The sequence below is a fragment of the Portunus trituberculatus genome, chromosome 47 (genome assembly GCF_017591435.1).
Source record: "Portunus trituberculatus isolate SZX2019 chromosome 47, ASM1759143v1, whole genome shotgun sequence".
NCBI classification, from domain to species: Eukaryota; Metazoa; Arthropoda; class Malacostraca; order Decapoda; family Portunidae; genus Portunus; species Portunus trituberculatus.
The window spans coordinates 37,891,696-37,915,567 of NC_059301.1; the positions used below are offsets into that span (position 1 = coordinate 37,891,696).

At 39.2% G+C, this 23,872-nt stretch overlaps 2 protein-coding genes across 8 annotated transcripts in view; both read right to left on the minus strand.

Moving 5' to 3' along the window:
* The window catches only part of LOC123498242 (protein abrupt-like), a 328,757-nt gene that overhangs the window by 64,814 nt on the left and 240,071 nt on the right, over positions 1-23,872 (minus strand). For 6 of the 7 annotated variants that reach the window (XM_045245419.1, XM_045245417.1, XM_045245413.1 and 3 more), the window contains one exon: positions 13,488-13,586. The exons of the other annotated variant lie outside the window; for it this stretch is intronic. In XM_045245419.1, the coding sequence (XP_045101354.1) occupies positions 13,488-13,586 (99 nt within the window). The remainder of the gene's footprint in view (positions 1-13,487; positions 13,587-23,872) is intronic. 7 annotated transcript variants of the gene reach the window in all.
* Positions 7,025-9,775, minus strand: LOC123498244 (tigger transposable element-derived protein 1-like). Its single transcript, XM_045245422.1, has 2 exons — positions 7,643-9,775; positions 7,025-7,372 (listed from the first exon to the last, which is right to left on the minus strand). Exon 1 carries the CDS (start codon positions 9,556-9,558, stop codon positions 8,518-8,520), a length of 1,041 nt encoding a protein of 346 aa, XP_045101357.1. The 5' UTR covers positions 9,559-9,775; the 3' UTR covers positions 7,025-7,372; positions 7,643-8,517.

Sequence of the window (23,872 nt, forward strand, 5' to 3'; positions counted from 1 at the left end):
CAACATAATTTTTTGTAATAGTGTTATTGTAAGAGCTATGTCATGTAAAGTTGTGATGATGAAGGCAGTAAGAAAAAAAAGTGTTAGAAAAGATCATAACAGTCTTATGATATAGAGAGAGATGGTGGAGAAGCCTGGCTGTGAGGCATGGGGTGAGGCAGGGTCTTGGATGGGGGAGATAAGTCGAATGACGGATGGGAGAGGGGAGGCCAGAATTGAAAGTCCAGCTGTCTCACAACAATATATTTATTTGTTTGTTTCTAGTTGTCTTCTCTTCTAGATGTTTCTCATTCTAATTTTCGTCAATTTCTACCTATCAGGCAAAATTTAGAAAGCTAAATGACACACTTCCCTACTTGACTCCTGGCCACGTACTGTGTAGGGCGTGAGTCCGGCTATGACACAATCACACAAAACATTTAAAAATGGCTTCCTGATGGGAAGGGTATTTAATTATCAAGAAATAAACTATATCATCTGGTAATTTAGGGTCTGAAGATTTTGGAGATACGATACAAATACCATAATCTTAAATTCCACAAAATTAAATAAATAAATCCTGCATCTCCCTAAAGTCTGAGTTTATTTCTTTTTTGGGGTGAGGAATTTGTATAAGTCGGATATATATATACATAATCTCCCGCGTATCCGAATTATAGCAGCCAAGTCCTTGGCGGATACATGAAATACCCAGATACACAGAATTTCCTCTCCCAACCCCTTATAAATTGAGAAAAAAAACATGTACATAGCGCAAATGAGTAAGAGAACAATGAATGAAAGCACATCAAATGTATAATCTGGAACAAAAAATGGTACATAAGCAGTACAAGGGGTGGTGGGATCTACACCCAACAGTAAAGGCGGCGTCACACTAGTACTTTTCCGTCAACTTTCTTTGTCATATTTGTCAACTGCAAACAAACATGGCTGCCCCTTCACCCCCAGACAGCTGCTGCTATTTTTTTGTTCCTATTTTTTTACTTTAATGCTCTTTATGAGAAACTTCAGACAGCTTTGTCCACTCATAAACGACAGAGCAGCTCATCTTGGCCATTTGCTATTTGGAAGTTCTGCCTTGGAGCGTCTCACAGAAAAATGTAAACAAACAACTGAACCACGTTTTGCTGCTAGGCTTGAACAATATAGACAGGCAACCCCTGTTTAATGAAGGTTCACTCAACGAAATTTCGCAACAACGAAGGTTTAATTTTACTACCATCTGCTTGTTTAACGAACACCAAACTCGCTTTAATGAAGTTTTATCCAGGAAATTTTTTCCAAGTTTAAAAGCCCCGCCGTATCACGCAAGCCAACAAGCTTTTGAATACACCAGGCGCCGCAAATACTAAAGCCTGCCTCAGAAATCCTAGGACACCTGTAGAATCAAAATCAAGCCTCTCGTGGACAACACACGCACCACTCACTCCCATAACAGCGTCAGCAGCAGCTCGTCTTCACTCGCTCAACTTACCATCAAAACACCCTGCAATGTAACCTAGCGTTCCTAAGATCAGGAAGTCTTTTACTCCAAAGTGAAGCTGGATATTATTCACAGACATGAGAGAGGTGAGAAAACTATAGCATTGCTGGCCACCATCTTGACTCCATATACTGTCTCTACTATTTTCAGGTCAGCAGACTATTAAGAAGGATGGTGAGACTGTATCTTCCTTGCAAGCTAAAAGAACCACCTGAACTCGTGACTCTACAATGGATAAAATGGAAAGCCTTGTGGAAATATGGTACATAAGTTTTGTATGCAGTACAATGATGCGCCCTTTGTTTACATTCCACAGGTTGCCGGTTAGTGTCTTTCCCGTTTCACTCTCCCTCCCTTCATAAATTTAAGATCATCAACATTATAAAGTTACGTACATAACATACATTAGTGTACATTATAATGACTTAAATTAAATTTAACTCCCTAAATGTTAAACTTCATCATTTTTATTTACATTACACCTTTCACTGTACTATGATGCACTCTTGCTTTGCTAACTCTCAATGGATGTTCAAGTCAGGGGTTAAATTTGTTATAATCGGTTCACTTAACGCAGTTTCGCTTAATGAAGTGTTTTTTTAGGAACGTAACCCTTTCGTTAAGGGGGGGGTTGCCTGTAAATATATATATATATATATATATATATATATATATATATATATATATATATATATATATATATATATACACAGGCAACCCCCGTTTAACGAAGGTTCACACAACTAAATTTCGCTATAACGAAGGTTTCATTTTACTACTATCTGCTCGTTTAACGAACACCAAACTCGCTTTAACGAAGTTTTCTCCAGGTAATTTTTTTCCAAATTTGAAAGCCCCACTGTATCATGCAAGCTGACAGGCTTTTGAATACATCAGGAGATGCTGGTACTAAGGCCTGCCTCAGGAGAAATCCTGAGACACCTGTAGAATAAAGATCAAGATCAAGCCTCTCGTGGACAACACAGGCTCTGCCGATACAAAGGCCTGACACAGAAGAAATTCTGTCACCTTTAGCATCAAGATCAAGATCAAGATCACACGCACCACTCACTGCCCAGTCAAAACATAACAGCGTCACCAGCAGCTCATCTTCCTTAGTTCAACTTACCACCAAAACCCCCTGCAATGTGGCCTAACGTTCCTAAGAAGACCAGGAAGTGTCTTACTCTCGAAGTGAAGCTGGGTATTATTCACAGACAAGAGAAAGGCCAGGAAACTAATAACATTGCTTCCCACCATGGCTTGACTCCATCTACTGTCTACTATTTTCAAGTCAAGAAACTCTATTAAGAAGGCTAGTGAGACCTCATCTTCCTTGCAAGCTAAAAGAACCACCAGAACTCGTGACTCTACAATGGATAAAATGGAAATCCTTGTGGAAATATGGTACATAAGTTTTGTATGCAGTACCATGATGCGCACTTTGTTTACATTCCACAGCTTGCCGGTTAGTGTATTTCCCGTTTCACTCTCCCTCCCTTCATAAAGTTAAGATCATCAACATTATAAAATTACGTACATACATACATTAGTGTACATTATAATGACTTAAACTAAACTACCTAAATGTTTAACTTCATAATTTTTACTTTCATTAAAACTTTTACTGTACTATGATGCACTCTCAATTTGCTTACTCTCAATGGAAGTTCAAATCAGGGGTTAAACTTGTTACAATCTGTTCGCTTAACGAAGTTTCGCTTAACGAAGTGTTTTTAAGGAACGTAACCCCTTCTTTAAACGGGGATTGCCTGTATGTATATATATATATATATATATATATATATATATATATATATATATATATATATATATATCCAGTCAGCGCAAAAGAAATGTTTGCACCCGTTGATATCACGTCAAATCTACTCTTAACTAAGAACATAAGGTATATAAGGGAGAATATAACACAAATACTGCTATATTTTGTTATTATTAATATTTTGTCATATTACCCTTCACTTTCAAGACAGCCGTAACCCTACTTGGCATACTATCAGACAGCTTTGTTAGAATATTCCAAAGTTGTGTCATCCATCAGTCCAGGAATTTCTCCGTAGAGCTTGAACGCCTTGCACTGAAAGTTACCAGTTACTCTTTTTCTTTCATACCACACATTTTCCCTGATATTTCAGTCTGGAATATTTCCTTGCGACCTTACGATGATCTACACAACATTAACTTTATTGCCAATGAACCCCCTTGCAGTTTTTAATGCAGCATATTACGGTAAAGAAATTGACCTATATGGCATCTCTAGGGATTACACCAAGTGTTTATACGCGAAAGATACCACTGCACTCAGTCACCACTCACCACCACGGCTCCAGGCTGTCTGGGTGGTCAGTGAGAGGAGGTACTTCTGGTTTTTCCCCTCCTTTTTCCTGACATCATTCACTGTACAGAAGATATCGTTCACTGTTTTCCTCTTCCGCTGATCGTCATCACAACAGAATGGGTCCTAGCAAGCTAAGTATAGAAGAAAAGGACATTGTGTTAGCCTTAGTTCGTGAAGGCTTAAGCAACATATAAATAGCAAGAAGAACAAAAAGATCTGAGAAAAATGTTCGCCGTTTGAAGAAAGCAGCCACTACACTGGAAACAGGTGCGACTCCGGCGAGGAAGAAGAGGACGGGGAGGAAACGTAAAACACAGCCAAGAACGGACAACAGCCAGGGAGTTAAAGGAACAGCATGCTGATGTCCTGGGAGATGTAGCAGTTAGGACAATTCAAAACCGGCTACAGAAAGATCTCAAACTGCCGTGTAACCGAGCTGCTCACAAACCTCTCGTGACGGAGATGTGACAACAGCGACTTGCTTTCTGCAGGAGGTACGGACAGTGGATTTCAGAAGATTGGCGGTCTGTGCTGTTAAGCGATGAAAGTGCATTCAAAACGATATCTAAAGGACAGATAAAAGTGAGACGTCCCATGGGTTCTGATCACTATGACACTAAGTACACTGTAAAAACTGTGAAATTCCCAGCTGGTGTGATGGTGTGGGGTTGCTTCAGTGGTGAAAAGGGTAGAGGTGGATTATATTTTTAAGATAAGAATGTCAACATGAATGGTGCCTTATATGTTGTGTTCTGAAAAATCACATGCTGCCATTTTATGAGAAACATGAGAAGCCTCATTTCTTACAGGACGGTGGTCCATGCCATAGGGCAAAGTGTGTTATAGAATGGTTGTCTGAGAAGAAAATTCAGTTGATTGAGTGGCCAGGGCACAGTCCAGACTTAAATCCAATTGAAAATTTATGGAATGAAATAAAGCGAAAAGTTGGCAAGCTCCCTGTATCGAATGTTGATCTGTTACGTGACAAAATTAGCGCCATATGGAATGACATTGACTTAAGTTACTTCAGAAAATTGTCTGATAGTATGCCAAGTAGGGTTACGGCTGTCTTGAAAGTGAAGGGTAACATGACAAAATATTAATAACAAAATATAGCAGTATTTGTGTTTTATTCTCCCCTATATACCTTATATTCTTAGTTAACAGTAGATTTGACATGATATCAACGGGTGCGGCCATTTCTTTTGCGCTGACTGTATATATAAATACATTTACATCTAATGAAAATGATATTAAGTTCAGATTATAGCATCATTCCAATTAGCAAAATAATAAATTTTATTATAAAAGTTTTGGTTAGAAACCATAAATCTTAATTTGATAAAAAATTGACTCTAGAAGAAAATAGTATGTTCCGTCTGGCTGAAGACGACGGAAATAATTGGCGGAACAGTAAAAAATCTAACGGAAATCACTGAAGACAACGGAAAAAGTGCTAGTGTGACGCCGCCACATAACGGGATAAAGCGATCGGTCACGCGGTAGGTTTGAATATGCTTGAGGGCAGCTCCGGATAGTGGTGATCCGGATATGCAAGCGATTATTGTATATATATATATATATATATATATATATATATATATATATATATATATATATATATATATATATACATACATACACAATACCTATATATATATATATATATATATATATATATATATATATATATATATATATATATATATATATACAGGCAACCCCCGTTTAACGAAGGGGTTACGTTCCTAAAAAACACTTTGTTAAGCAAAACTTCGTTAAGCAAAACTTCGTTAAGCGAACAGATTGTAACAAGTTTAACCCCTGATTTGAACTTCCATTGAGAGTAAGCAAAGTGAGAGTGCATCATAGTACATTAAAAGGTTTAATGAAAGTAAAAATTATGAATTTAAACATTTAGGTAGTTTAGTTTAAGTCATTATAATGTACACTAATGTATGTATGTACGTAACTTTATAATGTTGATGATCTTAACTTTATGAAGGGAGGGAGAGTGAAACGGGAAATACACTAACCGGCAAGCTGTGGAATGTAAACAAAGTGCGCATCATGGTACTGCATACAAAACTTATGTACCATATTTCCACAAGGATTTCCATTTTATCCATTGTAGAGTCACGAGTTCTGGTGGTTCTTTTAGCTTGCAAGGAAGATGAGGTCTCACTAGCCTTCTTAATAGAGTTTCTTGACTTGAAAATAGTATACAGTAGATGGAGTCAAGCCATGGTGGGAAGCAATGTTATTAGTTTTCTGGCCTTTCTCTTGTCTGTGAATAATACCCAGCTTCACTTCAAGAGTAAGACACTTCTTGGTTTTCTTAGGAACGTTAGGCCACATTGCAGGGGGTTTTGGTGGTAAGTTGAACTAAGGAAGATGAGCTGCTGGTGACGCTGTTATGTTTTGACTGGGCAGTGAGTGGTGCGTGTGATCTTGATTTTGATCTTGATGCTAAAGGTGACACAGAATTTCTTCTGAGTCAGGCCTTTGTATCGGCAGAGCCTGTGTTGTCCACGAGAGGCTTGATCTTGATCTTTATTCTACAGGTGTCTCAGGATTTCTCCTGAGGTAGGCCTTAGTACCAGCAGCTCCTGATGTATTCAAAAGCCTGTCAGCTTGCATGATACAGTGGGGCTTTCAAATTTGGAAAAAAATTACCTGGATAAAACTTCGTTAAAGCGAGTTTGGTGTTCGTTAAACGAGCAGATAGTAGTAAAATGAAACCTTCGTTATAGCGAAATTTAGTTGTGTGAACCCTCATTAAACGGTGGTTGCCTGTATATATATATATATATATATATATATATATATATATATATATATATATATATATATATATATATATATATATATATATTTCTGAAGAAAAACCTTTTTCCCCATTGGAATCAATGTAAAATAAATTAAGATATCAAGTAAGACTGTAACCACTGAATTGAAGTAAGAAGTATTGGATTTCAGTGCAATCTAATACAGGCAACCCCTCACTTAACGAACGGGTTACGTTCCTAAAAAATCGTTCGTTGAGTGAATTTTCGTTAACTGAACCAATTGTAACAAGTTTGACCCCTGACTTGAACTTCTACTGAGAGTAAACAAAGCGAGAGTGCATCATAGTACAGAAGCTCCCCAACTTACGAACATAATGGGGACCGAGAGGCTGTTCTTAACTCCATTTGTTCGTATATCCAAAGTGGGGTCTCCATTACCTTTTTTCCCATTGTTTTAAAGTTTTGTTTACATTAAGAATATATGTACATAAATCCCAATAAGTACGACATACCTTATACAGTACCTGTAATATGTAATGCTTTTAATATTATTTGATGGTGATTCATACAACTTTTAATGTAAAAACATACTTTATTTAAAAAAAAAATATATTGTAGTGGTGACTGGCTGGCGAACCGATCGATACGATGGTGTGTGGTCAGCTGGGCAGGAAAACACAACCAGGGCCGTCACACAACACGAAGCCTATCTGTTAGACTGGGGGATGACACCATACCATACTGAGAAAGATCGATAAACATGGATAGATTAATTAACATAGTGTCGATCAATGGGGTTGAACAGGTGTCTATAAATCTGGGATGACTAAGCGTCTGTATATCGGGGTCAAACAGCTGACATGGTTACCGCTAGGTTACAGACTCGCATTTAGGTTACACATTTTAACGTTAGGGCTATGTCAGTTACATACATGAAAGCATTTCACATGAGATATAAAACAGAAAACATTGCATGCTTGAAATGAAAATGAGGAAACTGTTAAGATTTACCTTGTTCACTTGGATTTGTTGGGGGAAGTGGCAGGCGAGGAAGGGGGTGACGAGATGGTGGAGGGGTCGTCAGCATCGCTGTCAGCGTCAGGCGTGTGTGTAGAGGATGAAGATGGCACTGGCTCAGGGGTAGATGGCACTGACTGAGGAGTGGATGGTACTGTTGCCTCACGTTTATCTACCCGTTTGAAGAACTGATGAAATGACAATTGGCTCACAGCCTTAATTTTTTTCTCGTATATGACGCGGTAGCATTTCAGTGCATCATGAACAGCTGCTGACACCTTGGCATGTCGTTCTTCATTTGGGTCCTGTTCTTCAAAATTTGCCAAGGCTGCCTGCCTCTATGGATTCAAAAGCTTCTGCCATCTTTTTAGTTTGGAAATGTTTTGGTGGCATTTCCACTTCTTCCTCCTTCCTCTGCTTCTCCAATTCTCGTAGTTCATCATTAGATAGCTCCTTGTCATTGTCATCAAAGAACTCTGTGAAGTCCTGCTCCTCCAGCTCTAGCTCCAGTTTCTCACTCATGGAGATTAAATTGTCAAGAACCCCCTCCTGCTCCTCATGAATATTTTCAAACCCAGAGAAATCATGAACAACCTGAGGGCAGAGCTTTTTCCATACGGCATTCATACAGGTGGTTGTAACTTCCCACCAGGAGGTATTAATGTTTTTTATGGTATTGTAGATGTTATATGACTTCCAAAATTCGCTCAGAGTCATATCATTCTCGTCTGTTGCCTTCAGTGCCTGGCAGAAAGTGCGCCTTAGATAGTATTTTTTTAAAGTTGCGATGACTCCCTGGTTCATAGGTTGTATAATGGAGGTTGTGTTGGGTGGCAGGTAGACAACCTTGACATTAGGGTGAAAGTCATCTAGGTAAGGTGGGTGGCCAGGGGCGTTATCCATGGAATGGAGTTGCTCCGACAATACTTCTCCACCTCAGGGATAAATTGATTATAAAACCACTCCTGAAAAATCGCCTGTGTGACCCAAGCTTTAGAGTTACTCTTCCACACAACTGGAAGAGATGCCTTGGCAATGTTTTTCAGGGCTCGTGGGTTTTCCGAGGTGTACACCAGTAGGGGCTTTAATTTTAAATCACCACTAGCATTACCCCCAAGCAGTAGCGTCAGTCTATCCTTTGCAGCTTTGAAGCCAGGCATCTTTTTCCAGTAGAGGCCAGTTTCATCCACATTGAAAATCTGTTGTGGTGTGTAGCCTCCCTGGTGGATAATTTCTGCTAGTTTTCCTGGGAATTTCTCAGCTGCCTTAACATCTGCACTCGCCGCCTCACCAGATACCTTCATGTTATGCAAGTTATTGCGCGCCTTGAAGCGGTTAAACCACCCATGACTTGCAGTGAATGACACATCCTCACCATACTCAGCCTTCAGTTCATTGAATAGACTCAGGGCCTTCTCTTGAATCATCATAAGGCATAGATGTTTCCGTTTCTGGATGCAGTCCTCGAACCAGATGCCGAGATGTTTTTCCATCTCCTCAATCACTTTCCCTCTCTTTTTCGATATGATGGTTGATTGCATGGGCACTGCAGATTTCCCATGTTCCACTATTTTTTCTTTGTTCTTAATAATTGTGCCTACAGTTGACCGATTCATATTAAATTTTCGTGCCACATCAGACATTTTCTCACCTTTCTCAAGCCGTTTTATGATGTCCATTTTCACCTCTAAAGTTATAGCCTGACGTTTCTTGGCACTTCCACTGGCTTCACCGTTTATTTTTCGCTTCACACCCGACATTTTTGATGGAATGATGCACAGGTAAAGCGAATTATGGCACAAAAATTGGCGGTACACGAGGACACAGTGAACAGATGCTTTCGTGTTTATGGTGGGAGCCTGGAGGGCAGGGGAGTGATGCGCACAGCTGAGTGAGCTCAGCAGCGCCATGGCGTGGCAGACTCATGAACTATATTTGTGCGCGGGAAATTTGAAGTTTCCTAGCATATTTCAAACAATTTTTTTGACTTAAGTATTTAAAAGATTTGTTCGTATGTATGGAATGTTGGCATGTCGAATGTTCGTAAGTAGGGGAGTTTCTGTACAGTAAAAGGTTTAATGCGAGTAAAAATTATGAAGGAAAACATTTAAGCAGTTTAATTTAGGACTATGTCATTATAATGTACACTAATGTATGTATGTACGTAACTTTATAATGTTGATGATCCTAAATTTATGAAGGGAGAAAAAGTGGAGCAGGAAAGACGCTAGCCAGCAACCTGTGGAATGTAAACAATGGGCGCATCATTGTACTGCATACAAAACTTATGTACATTTCCACAAGGCTTTCCATTTTATCCATTGCAGAGTCACAAGTTCAGGTGGTTCTTTTAGCTTGCAAGGAAGATACGGTCTCACTAGCCTTCTTAATAGAGTCTGCTGACTTGAAAATAGTAGAGACACTAGTTGGAATTAAGCCATGGTGGCAAGCAATGCTATTAGTTTTCTCACCTCTCTCATGTCTGTGAATAATATCCAGCTTCACTTAGAGAGTAAGAGACTTCCTGGTCTTCTTAGCAACGCTGGGCGACATTGCAGGGCTGGTTGCAGGGCGTTTTGGTGGCATGCTGAGTGAGGGAAGATGAGCTGCTGCTGGACGCTGTTATTGTTTTGAACTAATAAGAGCAGGGAATGGTAGGGGCAATGAGTGGTGCGCGTTTTGTCCACGAGGCGCTGGTGTATTCAAAAGCCTGTCAGTTTGCGTGTTGCGTGATACAGCAGAGCTTTCAAACTTTGAAAAAGAATTACCTGGATAAAATCTTGCTAAAGTGAGTTTGGTGTTCGTTATACGAGCAGATGGTAGTAAAAGGAAACGTTCGTTGTAGCAAAATTTCATTGCGTGAACATTTTTTAATTGGGGGTTGCCTGTAATTTTAATGGGACTGAGGGAGAGGATGTTCCATACTATTAGAGCTAATAAAATGAGAGCGTGTTTGTAATCCACGACCCAATGATGTATCAATATTTTTTTTGTGTTTTAGGTGTAAAAAAAAAAAAAAAAAGGCAGACTTTCCTAGTAGCCAGGAACATACCCCATCATCCTATTACCATTGTTTTCTATGGAAAAATTATGCTTGAGAAACGTGATTTTGAAAAACGCGACATCTCCAGGAACGCAACCTTCACATTAATTGAGAGTTGACTGTATTAGATAAGAGTATAAAGGAGCCGAAGTTATCCTATAGACATAGAAATGGGAAGATGAAGAAAAGGGATAATGAGACTGAAAGCCAATGAAATAGTTAATGAGGATGTACAAGATATGAAAGAGGTTCAAATAAGTTTTTACTGTGGAAAGGGAGTTTATTGCTGAAAGAGATTTGAAGAGGAATAAGTAAAATACAGCCATAGTTACTTATGAATTATGATGAAGTGTCAAGATGCTATAAGAACTTTATGTGAATACATCAATGAGTCTGTGTGGAGTATCAAACTGAATCTTAAAGGAATGTTGGGAACAACTGGGTGATAAGGTTTACAGTTTGGTTGTGGCATCATTATCACAGGTAAGAGTACCTAAAGATTGGAAATAGCCAATATTTCACCAATATTCAAAGGAAAATGCAAAAAAAAAAACCAGTGTCTCTGACCAGGGAAAAATGTGTAGAAGCAATAAAGGAGAGATGGAAGGAGCACTATATACATCTATATGGGATAATAAAAGAAAAGTTTTAAATCTTAGACGAGTGTTGTGGGAAAAATGTGAAGAAGCAAGCAGTAAGGGAAAGATGGATGGAACACAATATACATCTAAATGGGATAATAAAAAAGTTTCAAATGTTTCGTTGTTACCTGCACACTGCTATTGTTGATATCTCTCTCCACTCTTCTTTCTCAGTGCCTTACCCAACATATCATACATATCCTACAATTCATATCTTTCAACACTTGTCAAAATGTGGCTGGCAATGCTACCTGCAAGAGGTATCAGGCAGATTTTGGTACCTAGCGGGAGGACCTGCTACCAGCAAAACAAGACCAACACAGTGGTCTTGTCCAGCCACTAGCAGCATTGTTTACATTGTGATGTAACGGAAGATGATTTGAACATGTGGTGTTCATGAGAGAAGAATGTCAGCTGAAAGCAATGCTCCAGACTTGGTATGTACTGTACAGTTTGGTTCAGTAATTATGTTTAGTTTGTGATTTTTGCATTACATGATCCTTTCAGGAACATATCCCTCACATAAATCAAGAAATACCTGTACCTAACTGCTTGTCCCTACCCATGGGGAGGCAACTTGTCTTAATGTGACATTACCTTACAATGTATGAGAAAAAAAAGAGAGAGAGAGAGAGAGAGAGAGAGAGAGAGAGAGAGAGAGAGAGAGAGAGAGAGAGAGAGAGAGAGAGAGAGAGAGGGGCTGCACCACTGTTGCCACAGGTTTATTTACATTGCTCCTCTTATGAGTGATAAGCGTAGGTGGAGTAAGTAGGTGGCAATAGGAGGAATTTCTTTAGCCTTTTCAGTTACGTACACAAGTATACTTTATCAAAGCCTAAAATTATAAAAAATAAAAGCAAAAGTTTATTTAGTGTTCTTACCTTGGAGACAGACGTACTGAATGGAGAAGGAGGGAAGGAGGGAAGGAGGAAGGGATGCAGGCACCATTCACATGTAAACATTTGACATAAATTAAATCTACATTTAATTTAAACAAAAAAAAAAAAAAAAAAAAGGTAAGTAAATAGTGTGAAAATAATGAAAGAACAATCATAGTGCACGAGATCTGTGGGAAACATGATCATGCTAGCCCTACTGAGGCTGAACCAATGTGCCGAGCCACTGACCAGTGGCAACATCCCCAAGCATGACTCGCACCTCAAAATTTTGCTCATATCTCAAAAAAAAAAAAAAAAAAAAAAAAAAAAGGGACCTAATTGTAGCTCATATCTAAAAAAACTTGTACCTCAGGTAGCTCATATCTCAAGGTGCCCCTCTACCTCGAATACCATACACCTAAACTTGATAAAATTTTATAGAATGACCTACATGTACACCCACAAACATTCTAAAATTTTCAAGCCAACTAGACTTTGCATAAGCGAAACATGACCTGAATTAGATTAATTCACCGTGCTCCTTAAAAAAATTAAAGAAACAAGACAAACTCTTGGTATTACTGCTTTTTTATTTTACTTTTGTAAAACATCCATCACTTCAGGTAGGACCAATACTTGCATCCTCCTTTGGTCTCCTTGAATGGTGACACATAATCCTTGTCCAAATTTTTCCTCTGCTTTACGATGTTACTTTCCCACTTACTCGATTTTCTGAATCTTTTTTGTGTTCCCACAGGGGCAAGACCTCCTTTCACTACTTGATGAACTCATAGCAGCAGCAAGAACTCCTTAATGGAAAACAACACCACACAAAAAGTATCTGTATACAAACTCTGGTGTGGAGGGGGATGTTCCTTGATGCTGATAGGTTGAGAACACATGTGTCGCATGCTCCAATTAGCCTAGACACGCTCATAGGTGCAACACTCCTTGTGTCGATAGCTCTAGTCAGCTCAAACTTTACGCCACCTCAAAGCTTGGTACTCTAATTCTTATACAAAACGCATGCTGCACACAATGGGACATAGAAATGAAGTCACCTTGATTTATATTGATTTTCAACCAAATTCCCATTCTCTTTCTGTACTGCAGATTCACACTCCAAACAGAAGGGAAGATACTGAAGTCTTTGGTGTGCGCAACTCATTTTGGTACACATGGCATTAGGTACCATATGATTCTAAGGACCTCATATCTCATAAAAAAAAAAAAAAAAAAAATCTAAGGCAATGCTTAAAAATTTTCAAAATCCTTACCACAGGTTGCTGACTGGGACTAGGAAGAACCTCCTGCCCATGTGATTCTGGTGACTTTCTCAGTTGACATGTGCTCTCCCAAGCTTGACCACCACTTTGCTGCAAATAAATAAATAATCAATAATTACTCTTTTTGTCAAACCAGACAATATTTTCATTTATTTCTTTTCTTAAATAAGTTTTTTTTTTAATTAAACTACACCCACCCTCTTGAGTTTCACTCTACTATGTGAATTTCACAATCCTTGAATTTGGCACTTTGTTCTAAAACAAAACAAATTTCAGTTTCGCACAAATTATCGCCATAAATTTCACGCTGACAACTATCAATCATGTTTGCCTTCTGTCACTGTGCTGCCTCAAGGCACCAATGAGATCTTCCTTATCTGTAGCACTGATAAATGTCAAACCAAATGATGGGTAATGTTTTGGTCACCTAAAGCAGTGAGTCTATAACTGCAGCTGCATTGTCTCTCTTGTGTTGCACTGAGCTCACTTCCACTCATTTATGTCTAGTCCCATGAGAGAACTGAAGCAATATTGACAAAATGCTAACATTCTTCGATTAAGTCTACAGCTTTCTTATGAAACATGTGCTGTCAAAATTTACTTGAGTCTGACTGGTGGTGATAGTGATGCTTGTAATGTTACCTCATCTATTTGATGCATTGCTTACAAGTCATGCTCAACGGAAGGAGGAAGTCGACACCTACCGAAATGATAATTTACTCCCAGCGAGGTCTAATAGCACTAGTTAGGGGGGTGCTGTGAACCTTCCATAAAGCTAGTTGTGATCTCGCTGAATGTTTCCATTTGTGTCTTAGAATTCAAGGAGGTCAGTAACAGCTTGCCCTATAAAGACAACTCTCCTTTTTCACACAAAACTACACGCACTTACCACATATATACCACTCACTTGGAAATTGAAAAAAAAAAAAAAAAATGGCAACAACAAACCTAGCCACGGAGTCCCCAGGTCAGACTCCTCTCCTAATAACTACCCAAAATACCTTGACAACTCCCCCAATTTTTTCTACATTAACTTCTGCAACATTTGTGGTCTTAGATCTAATTTTCAATCTCTAGAACACCACCTCTCCTCTAGTAAACCTCATCTTCTTTTCCTCACAGAAACACAGCTGTCTGTGGCAACTGACAGTAGCCCCTTCTCTGTTCCCTCCTACTTTCTCTATTCTCATTTTTGTTCCAAAGCTGGATGTTGCATCTACATACGCAATGACTTAACTTGCTCTCGTGCCCACACTCTTAAGTCTTCTGAGTTTATCACCATTTGGCTTCGACTAAACAGTCATTTTCTATCTAAATTCTTCAGTGCTGTCTATCTCTCCCCTAACTATTCTGACTACAGTAAATTCTTCGACTATTTAACTTTCAAAGTGGAGCACATTCTGTCCCTCTGCCCTTTTGCAGAGATTTCCATTCTTAGAGATTTCAACGTTTACCATCAGCATTGGCTTTCCTCTCCCTTCACTGACCATCCTGATGAACTAACCTTCAACTTTGTTATCCTGCATGACCTAGAGCAACTGGTGCAACACCCTACTCACATTCCTGACCGTCTTGGAGATAAGCCCAACATTCTTGATCTCTTCCTCACCTCTAATTGTTCTGCTTATGCTGTTACTCTTTCATCTCCATTGGGCTCCTCCAATCACAATCTCATTTCTGTATCTTCTCTTATTTCTCCAATCCCCCTCAGGATCCCCAAAAGCAGAGGTGCCTCTGGCATTTATCCTCTGCCAATTGGGGGGACCTGAGGAGGTATTATGCTGATTTTCCCTGGAAAGATTACTGTTTCCGTGTTAGAGACCCATCTCTTTTGTGTTGAACGCATAACAGAAGTGATAGTGTCTGGCATGGAGGCGTACATTCCTTATTCTTTTCTCAATCTAAACCTTCTAAACATTGGTTTAACACAACCAGTTCTCATGCTATACATGATAGAGAGGTTGCCCACAAAAGGTACTTGAGCCTTCCATCTCCTGAATCTTACGCACTTTATATCTTTGCCCGGAATCATGCCAAGTCTGTTCTTCAACTTGCCAAACTATCCTTCACAAATAGAAAATGGCAAAATCCTTCAAACTCAAACTCCCCTCGAGACTTCTGGGATCTAGCCAAAAACACCTCAAATAACTTCACTTCTTCATCTTTCCCTCCTCTTTCATCCTGATGGCACCACTGTCATCTCTTCTGTCTCTGAAGCTGAACTCTTCTCTCAAATCTTTGCTCACAACTCCACCTTGGACGATTCTGGGCTTGTCCCTCCCTCTCCTCCTTTCTCTGACTATTTCATGTTTACTATTAAAATTCTTTGTAATGACGTTTTCCATGCCCTCGCAAGCCTACACCCTCAGACAACATATGGTCCTGAAGGGGTCTCTCCTATTTTTCTCAAAAATTGTGCTTCCGTGCTTACACCTTGCCTTTTTCAACTTTGTCTATCAATTACCTTTCCTTCTTGCTGTAAGTTAGCCTACATTCTGCTTGTTCCAAATAAGGGTGACCATTTTAATTCCTCAAACTACCGTCCTATAGCTTTAATCTTTTATTTCTCTAAAGTTTGTGAAACTATCCTGAATAGGAAGATTCTCAAACATCTGTCACTTGGCAATCTTCTATCTGATCTCCAGTATGGCTTCTGTCAAGGTTGCTCTATCAGTGATCTCTTGGCTTTCCTTACTGAGTTTGGTCATCTTTCAGAGATTTCGGTGAAACTTTTGCTGTCGTGTTAGAGATACCAAAGCTTACAACAGAGTATGGCATAAAGCTTTGATTTTAACCTGCCCTCCTATGGTTTCTATCCTTTTCTCTGAAACTCTATCTCAAGTTTCCTTTCTGACCATTCTATTGCTGCTGTGGTAGACAGCCACTGTTCTTCTCCTAAATCTATCAATATTGGTGTTCCTCAGGGTTCTGTCCTGTCAACCACTCTTTTTCTATTATTCATTAGTGATCTTTTTAACGAAACTTCTTAGCCTATCCACTCCTACGCTGATGATACCACCCTATATCTTTCCACATCCTTTCAGAGATGTCCAACCCTTCAGGAAGTCAACAGATCATGCAGGGATGCCACAGATTGCCTAAATTCTGATCTTTCTAGGATTTCTGATTGGGGCAAAGAAAATCTAGTAGTTTTCAATGCCTCAAATACTCAATTCCTCCATCTAACAACTCAGCACAACCTTCCACACAACTACCCCCTCTTCTTTAATGACACTCAACTGTCTCCCTCTTCCACACTGAATATCCTTGGTCTGTCCTTTACTCATAATCTTAATTGGAAACTTCATATCTCATCACTTGCTAAACCAGATTCTATGGAGTTAGGCGATCTGAGTTATCTCTGCCAGTTATTCTCGCCCCTCCAACTGCTAACTTTGTACCAAGGCCTTATCTGCCCCTGTATGGAGTACTCTTTGCATGTTAGGGGGGGTTCCAGTCACACAGTTTTACTAGATAGGGTAGAATAAAAAACTTTTCATCTCATCAACTCCCCTCCTCTGACTAACTGTCTTCAGCCTCTTTCTCACTGCCAAAATGTCACATCTATTTCTATATTTTATTGCTATTTCCATGCTAACTGCTGTACTATCTTGCTAACTGCATGCCTTCCCTCCTCCTATGGCCTCACTGCACAAGGCTCTCTTCTTCCTCTTATCCCTATTCTGTCCAACTCTTGAACACAAGAGTTAACCAGTACTCTCAGTCATTCATACCTTTCACTGGTAAACTTCCTACAACTTGTCTTCTTTTAAGAGGGAGGTATTGAGGCATTTGCTCCCTAACTTTGACTGACGTTTTTCACCTGTAGAGAACCAGCACTCAAGTGGGCCTTTTTTTTTTTTTTTTTTTTTTTTTTTGCCCTTGGCTGGCCCTCTTTCCTACATAAAAAAAAAAAAAAAAAAGAAATTTGTAATGTAGCATTCAGTGGCATTGACAATTGAAATACACAAAAAATAGACAAGGACCGGTATATCAAACTATGGAAGAAGACCAGAAACTGTTGTAAGCAGGAAAAAAAAAAGAAGTATAAAGTGGCATTGAAGGGAGGAAAAGGAGATGAAATACCATTGCCCGATATAAGGTACATAATATGGTGACTTGTAATAACGGGCCTTGCAGTGACAGACTTCCCTCAATAATGGATTGGAAGAGCCTAACCTAGTGGTGTTTTTTTTTTTTTTTACCATCATGGCAGCTTTTTTTTTACCCCTATGAATCCATAGTACCTGAGTGGCCAAGGAGACAAAAATGACATGATAAACAAGCCAAACAAGGCATGGTAGATAGTATTGTAACTCATTTTGTTTGTCTACGATTTATGAAAAAGAGAAAGAAAGAAAGACTGAAACAGAGGGTAAGGAAGTGGAGCAGTGTTAGAGAAAGAAGGCAAGCCTGTAATGAATGAGGTGGCAATAATGTGGAAGTCTGTTCTTCAATTTGCTAAACACTCCTTCATAAATAGAAAATATCAAAATCTTTCAAACTCCAACTCTCCTAGTGACTTCTGGCATCTGGTCAAAAACATCACCAATACCTTTACTTCTTCATCTTTCCCTCCTTTATTTCATCCTGATGGCACCATTACCATCTCATCTGTTTCTAAAGCTGAACTTTCCTCTGAAACCTCTGCTAAAAACTCCACCTTAGATGATTCTGGGCTTGTCCTTCCTTCTCCTCCCTCCTACTATTTCATATCTCCAATCAAAATTCTTCATGATGTTTTCTGTACATTTGGAACTGCTCCCAAGCGTATTCAAGCCTACTGTGCGAGCAATCCCTCAATCTTGCTAAGTGGCAGCATTTACTCCCATGCCCTCCCGCTCTCACTTGCCGACAACTCGTGTAATGGCGACACTATTCGGCGAGTTTGTAGCGTTCTTCGTCATTAAAGCATGGCTGGAGTGTACGTCCGTCCCACCACCACTTAAGGCGGCATCACACTAGCACTTTTTCCATCATCTTTGACGATTTCCGTCATTTTTAACTGTTCCGTCAACTCTTTCCGTCGTCTTGAGTCAGACAAAATGCACCATTTTCCACTAGCGTCAATTTTTAGTCAAATTAAGATCTATGGTTTCTAATCAACACTTTTATAATAAAATTAATTTTCTTGTTAATTGGAATGATGCTATCTTCTCAAATTAATAGAATCTTCATAAGTAGATGTAAATATACAGGCAACCCCCACTTAACGAAGCTTCACACAACAAAATTTCGCTACAATGAAGGTTTCATTTTACTACCATCTACCTGTTTAACAAACACCAAACTCGCTTTAACGAAGTTTTATCCAGGTAATTTTTTCCAAGTTTGAAAGCCCCGCCGTATCACGCAAGCCAACAGGCTTGCCTCAGAAGAAATTCTGGGACACCTGTGGAATCCAGATCAAGATCAAGATCAAGCCTCTCATGGACAAGACGTGCACCACTCACTCCCCTGTTCAAAACAATAACAGCATCAGCAACAGCTCTGTCTTCCCTCGCTCAACTTACCACCAAAACGCCCTGCAATGTGGCCTAGCGTTCCTACGAAGACCAGGAAGTCTCTTACTCTCGAAGTGAAGCTGGATATTATTCACAGACACGAGAGAAGCAAGAAAACTAATAGCATTGCTCGCCATCATCTTGCCTCCATTTACTGTCTACTATTTTCAATTCAGTAGACTCTATTAAGATGGCTGGTGAGACCGTATCTTCCTTACAAGCTAAAAGAACCACCTGAACTCATGACTCTACAATTGATAAAATGGAAAGCCTTGTGCAAATGTGGTACATAAGTTTTGTATGTGATACAATGATGCGCCCTTTGTTTACATTCCACAGGTTGCCGGTTAGTGTCTTTCCCGTTTCACTCTCCCTCCCTTCATAAATTTTAGATCAACAACATTATAAAGTTACGTACATACATACAATAGTGTACATTATAATTGCTTAAATTAAACTGCCTAAATGTTTAACTTCATAATTTTCACTCTCATTAAACTTTTCAGTGTACTATGATGCACTCTCGCTTTGTTTATTCTCAATGGAAGTTCAAGTCAGGGGGTTAAACTTGTTATAATCGGTTCGCTTAACGAAGTTTCACTTAATGAAGTATTTTTTTTAGGAAAGTAACCCCTTCGTTAAGCGGAGGTTACCTGTATTTGTGTATACAGTAATTGCTCACTTATCCGGATTATAGCAGCCAAGGCACTGGCGGATACGCGAAATATCTGGATACGCGGAATTTCCTCTCCCAACCCCTTTTCAATTGAGAGAAAAAACATGTACATAACTCAAATGGGTAAGAAAACAATGAATGAAAGCACATTAAATGATTGTGTATACAATAATGACTTCCTGGAGAATGATAGAATGATAACATATTAGATACCTGCTTCTCTAGAAAATGTGAGGGTTGGGAAGGTGCCATCAGCAGTGTCATGGCAATCTGCTGTTTCACTGCTGACCTGGACAGTACCTAAGTCATTATTAGTGTGTTGAAGTGAGATAATGATAGTGAAGTACAGTAATACTCCGCTTAACGAACGTTCGTCTAACGAATTTCCGGTTTAGTGTACTACATAAAGTTAGACTAAAAAGTCCACATAACGTACAACCACATACGTTTTGGCGAATTTTCTGGGTTTGAAATTGCGGGGTGAGGGACCGAACGCGGTAGCTTCGCTGTGATTGTCTGGCTCCCCGCCTGTCTCTAGCACTCCTGGAGCTGGATTCAAGATTCTTTAACAACCTCAGAGCAAACTACTGCTATGAAATGGCTTCCTTGAATGCATGGAAGGACGGTGATGAGGTTGCTGACTTATATATGAATTTATGTTCACAAAACATTTCTATTAGCTTTTTACAAACTTTGCCCCCAAGAAATGATTGTTTTGTAATGCATAAAGTGAAATCTTACATGGAATACCAAAAAATAAAGCAGAGATGATGAGATCGGCCACAGATGGCAGAGACTCAGGCAACTTGGCCAGTTTTTTTTTTTTTTTATACCATGTGGGCTTTTCACGGGAGTTTATGGGCTTAAGAGGATACTTTTTTGGGGATACCTCCTATCTCAAAGCCCACCTGCTAGGAAACCGTTGCCCGAGTGAGGAAGCCTAACCTACACTAGGACCGTGGACAGGATTCGAACCCGTGCACTTGGAGACCCCTCGGACCCGAAAGCACGCATGGTTCCATTGTACCACAGCGGCCCCTTGTGACCTTTTTAGCTTGGCGTGTTGTCTTTCACCACGATATTAAATGTTTCCACTCCTCTATTGCTTGCTATAATGGATATCATATCTTAGTATTCATATATGTTCATGCCATGAGGATAACCTGGACTCTGTGGCAGTGAGTGATAGTGAATTACTAATGAAATACCGCAGTATTTCATTACTAATTCACTATCACTCACTGCCACGGAGTCCAGGTTATCCTCATGGCATGAGCGTATATGAATACTAAGATATGATATCGATTAAAGCAGGCAGAGTGGAAACAAATTTAATACCATGGTGAAAGAACACTCCAAGCTAAAAAGGTCACAAGAAGAAGCAGAAACGGCCAAGTCGCCGGTCTCCGCCGTCTGTGGCTATCATCATCATCTCTGCTTTATTTTTCGGTATTTCATGTAAGATTTCACTTTATGCTTTACAAAACAATCCTTTCTTGGGGGTAAGGTTTGTAAGAAGCTAATAGAAATATATATATCTTTTTTAGCCCATGTGGTATGTTGGGGACCAACCCAGAACGCATCCCCCCCATTTCCATTATTTCCTAGGGGAAATTTACGTCCGCTTAACGAATTTCTGCTCTATGAAAAGCTTTGACAGCCCCTATCCTGTTCATTAGGCAAAGTATTATTATATTTATTGTTTGTCTGGTACAGCTTTCTACCTTTGTCTCAACATAATTTTTTGTAATAGTGTTATTGTGAGAGCTATGTCATGTAAAGTTGTGATGATGAAGGCAGCAAGACAAAGAAAAGTGTTTGAAAAGATCATAACAGTCTTATGATATAGAGAAGATGGTGGAGAAGCCTGGCAGTGAGGCATTGGAGAGGCAGTCTTGGAGAGGGAGATAACACGCATGACTAAGGGGAGAGGGGAGGCCAGAATTGAAAGTCCTGCTGTCTCCCAACGATACACCAATTTATACCTGTCAGGCAAAAATTTGAGAGCTAAATGACACACCTCCCTACTTGACTCCTGGCCACGTACTGTGTAGGGCATGAGTCAGGCTATGACACAATCACACAAGATATTTAAAAATAGCTTCCTGAAGGAAAGGTTATTTAATTATCAAAAAATAAACTCAAACGACAGCTTGGCCATTTGATACTTGGAAGTTCTGCCTTGGAGCGCCTCAGAGAGAAATGCAAACAACTGAACCACTTTCCGCTGCTAGGCTGGAATATATATATATATATATATATATATATATATATATATATATATATATATATATATATATATATATATATATACTATATATGAGTAGCTGCCTGCGACAAGGGGACAAGTGCCAACCCCCCTGAAACAGTTATTATAGCATTCTGTTCTATAATTTCCCCTACTTCTTGAAAATACTATTGATGTGATCGTAGCTGCAATGTACGTGCAGCTAACATTGATTATTCAGAGTAGTGTCTACTTCATCAACCATGCTACTAGCGTCATCATTTCATTCGGTAAAATATCAGATGTTTGATGATGAAGGGATGTTCAGATGTTTGGTAATGGCTAATTCTAATACAAACTATTAGTGTTCACTATTGTTGTTCAAGAAAGTTAGTGTTAAACGCATCAAAGATTCCCTAAATAAAAAGAAAAAAAAATTGTGTGTTCACGCTCCACATCGATGCAGCCAGGCAGCAAGCCCAAACTGTCGTACGGCACTGCTAATGCCAATATTCTTTCGTTTTGTGTCAAGCTATTATAGTTATGTTTATTATGTATTATTCAGAGAGAGAGAGAGAGAGAGAGAGAGAGAGAGAGAGAGAGAGAGAGAATTACACTATTAGCTTTTCATACGTAGTGCTCTCCCGTCCCCACTCTCTCATGTGATCTTGAAAAGAAATTCCTCTCTAAACAGTGAAAAACGCTGTAGTGAGGATCATCGCTACAGAGTTTCTCTCTCTCTCTCTCTCTCTCTCTCTCTAAAGTCGGTATAAACTCTCAGTGTCCTAAGATGGGTTATAGGGAGGACATGCATGCCTTTCAGGAACACGAGAGAGAGAGAGAGAGAGAGAGAGAGAGAGAGAGAGAGAGAGATTATGGAGGTGAAGGAAGTCATGGTGGATGGGAGGGAGGAGGATGTGACAGGGGAAAAGTGCGAGTGAGAAATACCTATTTTGATTTACTAATATTCAATAAATTTATTAGAAATTGTCCTCATACTACAATGTACATCGTTTTATTACACTTTATCACATAAACATATTTACTCAGCACCATTCTTTCCATATTTCGAGTAAATCGACCGTGAAAGGGTCTGAAAAAAAAAACACAAATTCAGTGAGATCTTATTGATTTTTGGATTCGGGCACGGAAAAACTACTTTTGTGTCCGCACAAGTAACATAACATAACATAACATAACATAAATAATAGGATAACAAAGGGCCACCAGGGCCCATCTAGGTTATCCTGTATCAGTCGCACAGCGACCTCGTCATCAGTACTTAAAGATACACTTACAAGTACACAATACATTATATACTAATTCTAAATATTTGGCCCATTAACAGGGCTAAGTCCTGCAGCGAATTCCTCTACAATCTGTAATCCCCATACATGGGGATCATATCTTGTTTAACTATAGTAAATTTCTTATAAAAACTATCATGCAGCGCTATACATAATTATAAATCTAATAAATTTAAGTGCTTATCTAATCTGTTTTTAAACATTGTCAAACTAGTGCTATTTACAACCGTCTCTGGCAGTGCATTCCACAAGTCTACCACCCTATGACTAAAGAAATATTTTCTTATATCTAACCTGCAGCCTTGCTTTCTAATCTTCCTGCCATGATTTCTAGTCCTACTTCCCTCCTCTAAGGTAAAGAAAGATCTCACATCTATGTAGTTTGTATCTGAGAACATTTTAAATAACTCTATCATATCCCTCTTATACATCTCCTCTCAAATGAAAACATGTTTAATTCCTTTAATCTATCTCTATACTCCAGGCGCTTCAAAGCTGGTATCATCCTAGTTGCTCTTCTCTGAACTGCTTCTAACATGTTCATATCCTGCCTATAGTGGGGTGACCAGGCCTGTATGCAATACTCTAAATGGGGCCTAACATAGGAATTATATAAGCTACGCACCACTTCCTTACTTTTATAACTAACATTTCTATTTATA